Genomic DNA, 6,564 nt, shown 5'->3' on the forward strand with positions numbered 1-6,564 from the left:
ACTGATCTGCCTCACCTGGGAAGAGCGCAATGATGATGCCAACTTGGGCCGGTGGGGCGACGTCCTCCACAACTAGATTGAGGAGCAAGACGACAGTGGCTTGTCTGTTGCCCTTCCCCAATTCCCCAGCACTGTTCCCATCCCCCCAATTCCCCAATAAAAAATCTTAAAAAAAAAAAAAAAAGATTGCACTCTGTTTGCTGACTGCTTGGAAGAGATATGTCCAGATGCAGGAAGACCAGTTAGGAGGTGGTTGCAATAAAAAGATGATGAGAAAAACTGAGCAAAGACAGTTCCAGGAAAGAAGGAGTCTGATTTGCGAGAGAGACATCAGAAGTGTGAGAGTGACAGAACTTTGTGACTGAGTCTATCTGGGGAACATAGCAGAAAGGGGAGCTCTCTTAGAAGATTTTACCCTTACGTCCCTCAGTTGTAATTATGATGTATCTACTAGTTTGTAGTTCTTGTTTTTCACCTGTGACATCGTGTTTCTTGTATGACTGCAAAAAACCAAAAGCATTATTTGAATGGTATGAAGTGTGATCTATTAAGTGGTCAGGCCGTCACGAGTTAATGCTTTCCCTATTGTTCAACATCTCTATTGTTTCTTCTTTTTTGGTATTTTCTATGAAATCACAAGAAACATATTGGTATATTTTGTGTTTTTCTTTTGGATCTTTTCCGTAGGATTAGTTTCTACAAGTGGTATTATCGAGCCAAAGGACATGGACCCTTTTTTAATAGAGGAATTCCTTTTGTTGTGGTTTCAGACCACACAGACGTATTTAAAGCAGACGTAAATGTCCTCCTCCCTCCCTTGCAGAGTCCAGTTTGTGGGGCATCCTCTTAGTCCCTCTCTGCACCCATTTAAAATTGCAACAGATACAGCCAGCTTTCCTTCTAGAAGGTGCCACCAATTGAGAGCGCACATTTCCCCACATCTTCAACAATTCTTGTTACTGTCATTCCTTTTTATTTTTACCAATTTAATGGGCAAAGGAATTGCCTGATTGTTTCAATTTACTTTCTCCTATTGCTAGTGCAGTTGGGCATCTGCTTATAAGTTTATTGGCCATTTTCATGTCCTTTCTGAATTTCCTGTTCATATTCTTCACTCATTTTTCTTTTAAGTTATCTGTTTTTATTTTCTTGATTTTTAGAAGCTCTTTATACATTCTGGATAGTAAACCTTTTTGCCAATTAAATCTATTGTAGGTATTTTCGACCGGTCTGTTACTTGTTTTTTTCACTTACCTTTCATTGTACTATAGAAGTCTTTCATTTATTACACAGTTAAGCTGTTGTTCTTGTCCTTTACTCAAGCTTTGAGATTTTGTGTCTTTTTTAGGAAGGCTTTCCCCACTTTAAAATTGGAAAATATTCTTCTATATTTTCTTTTAATACTTGCTTAGGTTTTTGTTTTGTTTCAGTTTGTTTGTATAGCTCTATAATACATCTGGACTTTATTTTATAGTGTGAGATAAGAGTCTAACTTTTTTTCCCCAGTGCAAATTGTCCCAAGGCCATTGATTGAATACACTATCCTTTCCCACTAATTTGAAATGGGATGTAAACCTTTTAATGGGTTTTTGGTACCTAGTGGAAACTGCTTTCTTAAAAAAGGATGAACTACTGTATTTTGCCCTGTATAAAGCACATTTTTTTACTCAAATTTTTGAGGGAAAAATAAGGATGCACATTATACATGGGTAGTACTAATTCCGTATCTATATAAATGTTTTTAATTCTTTTATTTATGCTTATGAGTTAAAAGTGTAATTCTACAAATCAATAATGAAATTAGTATGCAAAATAATACCTGTAATACGATAATCAGTTTTGTTGAAGTTAAAACGAACTTGCAACAAAAAGAGTTCTTGGCCTTCTATGATGTGTAAATATTGTAAATTTGTTACCGGTACATATCTTGTACCTTGTGTCTATTCTTATGTTTTGTAATTATTTGTTACATAAAATTTCTTATACCATAATATGTTAAAAAACAAATGCTACAATCCCTTCATAATACAAAAAACAAGTACTTACATGTAAACAAAAATTTGAATTAAAATGAAAGATTTTTTTCCCCTGAAAGTTTGAGCCGAAAACATGGGTGTACATTATACGCTGCAAAATATGGTAGTTTATACAAACTGCATGGGCAGGTGTATCTACCCAGTTTCACTGTGCCTTGCCAGTATTGGTGTGTTGGTCTTACTGATTGTAAGCTAATTTGAATTAATGTTTATTTTATATTGGTCCACAGTTATTTTAATTTCTGAATGATGTCAATGATGGTCTGTAGAGTACTTTACTGAGTGGAATCAGTGCCCAACATCTGTTACTGTAGGAAGCCTTAGAAATGATTACAAGTCTCTGAAGGTAGATGGCTCCCACCCAACTTCTCATTTTCCTCCATCTCCTCTCTTAGGGCCTTCTGCAGAAGAGCTGGTCCTTGTTACAGCCCGGGTGACCACAGAAAACCCCCCCAAAACCTGCCTGTATTTCAGTGCCGATCCAGACCTCCTGCCCTCCAGCCAGCCACCCATCTCCTGCTTGGAGGAGGGAGCCGGAAATGTCACCCTGAGCCCTAGGATGGCCGAGGAGTGTGTCAGGGTCTGGAGCCAGGAGGGCCTTGTGCTCACCAAGCTGCTCACCACGGTATGAGCCCCAGGTTACCATGGTTTCATGGACGGCCATGCTACATGCTGTGTCTCCAAGGCAATTTTACCTAGTAACTAAAACACAGGCTTTATAATCCTGACTAAGGAGGCTGCGGGACCTTGAACAAGCACCTGAGTCTCTGAGCCTCAGTTTCCTCATCTGTAAAATGGAAAACATGATACTGTCTCCTCACTCCAACAGAGAAATGAGAATGAATGTAAAGTGCCCAGGACCATGCCTGGTACATAATAGAGATTTGATAAATGACAGCTGTTACTATTAACTGTTTCCTTTTAATGCAATAAAACATGATCTCTGCCTCCCAAGAATTCAGAAGCTGGACTGGGGCAGGTTAGTTAGGCCAATTGCTGTCACAGAGATATGAGCAGTTTTATCGAAGCACAGTGAGGGGCGGTGAGCTCTAACTTGTACATTTATGGAGACTGTTTTGCAGAGACGGTGGTACTTAAAAAACGGACTTGTGTATAATAGTTTATAGTGTACAAAGTGCTTTCAGATTCATGATCTCATTTGATCTTAAAACAGCCTTTGGAGGTAGCTGTTATTATCCCATTTTACAGATGAGGAAACAAGTTTGGAGAGGGGGAGTGAATTGCCCAAGGCCACACCACTGGTTCAGTGGCATTTCAGGATTCCAGCCTGGGCTCTGGATCCTGAGTCCCAGGCCTGTTCTGCTCTGTCAGGATGATCCCTGAAGAACATTTGGGCAGAGAATGCAGTAGAGGGCGTTCAAGAAAGAGGAAATATGTTCCAGGCAGAGCGGCAAAATAAGCACAGGCTTCGAGGATGAAAAATCTTCAGGCTTTGGGGACACTCCGTGATGAGGGGCTCAGGAATGGCTTAGGGGAAGTGGCAGGAGAGATGCAGGGGCCTGATCGGGAGGCACCACGATGCCAGGCTAAGACAGACCGACTTAACACTGTAGTCCCTCGGGGCCACTGGTGCTGGATGGAAGAGACTGGCCAAGTGGGGGAAAGAGACCGGTGAGGATGCTGCTGCACATGCTTCCTGCACGTTTGCAAAGAGCCTGGGAGGAGCATCACCTGGGAGCTGGGAATCAGAGAAGATGTTGGCTTCCATACCTGTTTGCACATCTTTAAAACGAGGAGAATAGTGAGCTCTTGTAGAGTCATTATCAGGGGGTTCAGTTTGATGGTTGGGCCAGAAAGCAGCTTGTAGACCATCAAGACAATGAACTCGTATAGAAATAACATTTCCCCTTTGATTGCTCCCTGGATGTGGAGAGCCCTCCCCCGCATAGAGGCTTCTCTCTGTTGCCTTGGGCTGGGATGTCTTCCTCAGGGAAGAGCCTGCATTCTCCCCGTCTCATTCACTTCTCCTTTCCTCCCTGTGCCCACCCCCAGGAGGAGCTGGCCCTGTGTGGCTCCAGGCTACTGGTTTTGGGCTTCTTCCTGCTTCTCTTTTGTGGCCTTCTCTGCTTTCTCTCTGCTGTTTGCTTCCACCCGCGACGGGAGTCCCACTGGTCTAGAACCCGGCTCTGAGGGCACAGCTCTGAGGACACTGGCCTAGTTCCTGCCTCATTCTCAGGTAAGTTTCTTTGCCCCAGTCCTGTGGGAATGGGAGTTTGGGTGGGGGGGTGGCAATTGTAACTGAGGCAGAATCATTCCTAAACAATATAGTTTGGTTTACTTATTTTTTAACTTTATATAGACGGAATCATACATAATTCTTTCCTTACTGACTGCTTTCGGTTAACATTCTGATGTTAAGATTCATTCACAGCTCTAGTTCACATCCAAGAAGATTTTTGGTAACAGTGGTGAATTAAGAAGGTTCAAATTGGCAACAGCGGTTCGAGTCAGCCCGAGCTGAGCAGCCGTGAGCTGCCAACAGGTGGCGGGATGGCTCAGCTTAAAAAAAAAAAAAAGAAGGTTCAAATTGATGATGTGTCCTGAGTATGAATCATGTTTGTCTTGCTTTTTGTCCTGAAATTCTGATACTCATTTTTATGATGCAAATTTTATAAAATTCATCTTGAATAGCTCAAAAGAATTAATGGATGATCCCATTTACTAGGTGTATACTATGTACCCAAGCACTTTCCATGTACTTTTTCTTTCTTTTTTTTTTTTTTTAAGATTTTATTGGGAACTGGGAGAGGGGAACAGTGTTGGGGAATTGGGGTAGGGGAACAGCCAAGTTGTTGTTCTTCAGTTTTCGGTGTGGAGGGCGCCAGTCGCTATCTGGCTGCCCATCGGCAGCTCATGCCCCTCTAAGATCAAGGTGCTGTGTTACAATCTTAGTTGTAGCTGCACGTAGCCACCATCCCATGCGGGAGTTGAACCAGCAGCCTTGTTGTTAAGAGCGCATGTTCTATCCACTGAGCCATCCAGGTTGCAACTCAGCTCAAGGTGCCAAGTTCAGTCTTAGTTGTGGGTGGGCATAGCCCACCATCGAACAGGCAATCTTGTTGTTACACCAGCTGAGCCATCCTGCCACCTGTTGGCAGCTCAGTGACAGCTCAGCTCGGGCGCAGCATCACTGGCCCATGTGGGAATCGAACGGGCAGCCCTGTTGCTCAGAGCTCGCGCTCTTAAGCCAACTCTTAACCAATTGAGCCACTCGGCCAGCCCAATGTACTTTCTCTTTTCCATTAGCCATTATTGCCTTTAGAAAAACTTGATTCCGCTAACAGGATCTTTGGAAGGACACAGCCTCACAAAACTAACAGTAGTTGGGGGACGTATTGGTAGTTCCTGTGTCAGCTCGTTAAGGAAAAAATATTTTTGTAAAAAAATTCTCAAGAGGATCTCATTCAATAAATGCACCCAGCTCTTAAATTGTTCTCAGCTTCAGCTGTGCCCTAGAAAATAACTGTGGACGTGGAAACAGTTCAGGCCCAGGGAAGGGCCAGAGGAACTAGACGTTCAAGATCAACTTGGCTTATTTTGCTTCGGGCTAGGCCAGACTGTTCCAACCAACTTCTTGAGACAGGAAATGGTGGAACCCTCTCAGCCTTCCTAAAATCTGAGCAGACTGGGAAGGAGTACTTTTTGGCCCCAGGCACATCCTGGGCTCCTAAGGCCATCCCCATTGGAAATGAGTACCTGTAGGTATCTCTAGTTGTCACTTCCTCTATTTCTGCAGCCAATCCCAGAGCCTCCCCCAAGGACCCTCTGACCTGCCCTGTTTTTTTATTTTCTCTCCAGGTGTGAATCAACTTCTTGGGCCTTAGTTCTGAGTTGGAAGAGACTGACAAAAAGTGGAGAGCTGGAATGTGGGAGGAAATAAAAGGCTTTTTTTGCCCAATGTTGACCAGGGTGTTTATTGGGGATTGGATTGAGGTGGGATTTTAGGGTAGACAGGCTGTGGAGGTTTGGAGGACTTTTCCTTGTTGACTCTTCAGTTTGGGGTACAGGTGGGCGCAGGGCATGGATTACTACAGCTCTTCCCACGGTTGTACCTTGGCTTTGGAACACCCCTGGTTTGAATCCCAGCTCTGCCACTTTATGTCTTGTTTTCTTTTATAAAATACAATCAATAATTTCAGCTAGCAGAGAGAATCAGATAGGTATGGTGATGGCAGCGCTTTGACACAATGCAGTATGACGTTAGGCAGGTCACGCAACTGTAGAAGACCTCAATTTGCTGAAGGGATTTGACAGATCGAGCTCACCCAGCAAAGATTCCTCGAACTTGGGAGCCCACGTCCAGGCTGTCTGGTTACTAACCACAGCAATCCATTTTCCCGCCTTTTCTGCGCCCAGCATCAGCCTTCCCCTACCCCTCCCAACCTCTACCCTGTACGCAAGCGCAGATCTCAGCTGCTTTCCTTCCAACAGCGCCCCCTCAAAGCTTCCCCTAGCAACAAGTGCCGGCTCACTGCTAAGGCGGGGCGAGCGCATGCGCCGCAGCCTT

General features: G+C 43.8%; 1 protein-coding gene across 5 annotated transcripts in view; it reads left to right on the forward strand.

Annotated features, from left to right (window-relative positions):
• The window catches only part of TMEM219 (transmembrane protein 219), a 12,005-nt gene extending 6,046 nt beyond the window's left edge, over positions 1–5,959 (forward strand). For 3 of the 5 annotated variants that reach the window (XM_019648729.1, XM_019648730.1, XM_019648727.1), the window contains 3 exons: positions 2,432–2,661; positions 4,050–4,233; positions 5,856–5,959. In XM_019648729.1, the coding sequence (XP_019504274.1) occupies positions 2,432–2,661; positions 4,050–4,187 (368 nt within the window). In that variant the 3' untranslated portion in view covers positions 4,188–4,233; positions 5,856–5,959. Of the gene's footprint in view, positions 1–2,431; positions 2,662–4,049; positions 4,234–4,428; positions 4,530–5,496; positions 5,756–5,855 lie in introns of those variants that run through there. The other 2 variants (XR_002124703.1, XM_019648728.1) reach the window with 2 other exon arrangements.
• Positions 5,960–6,564: the final 605 nt, after the last annotated feature.

This window comes from Hipposideros armiger, unplaced genomic scaffold (genome assembly GCF_001890085.2).
Source record: "Hipposideros armiger isolate ML-2016 unplaced genomic scaffold, ASM189008v1 scaffold_126, whole genome shotgun sequence".
Lineage (NCBI taxonomy): Eukaryota > Metazoa > Chordata > Mammalia > Chiroptera > Hipposideridae > Hipposideros > Hipposideros armiger.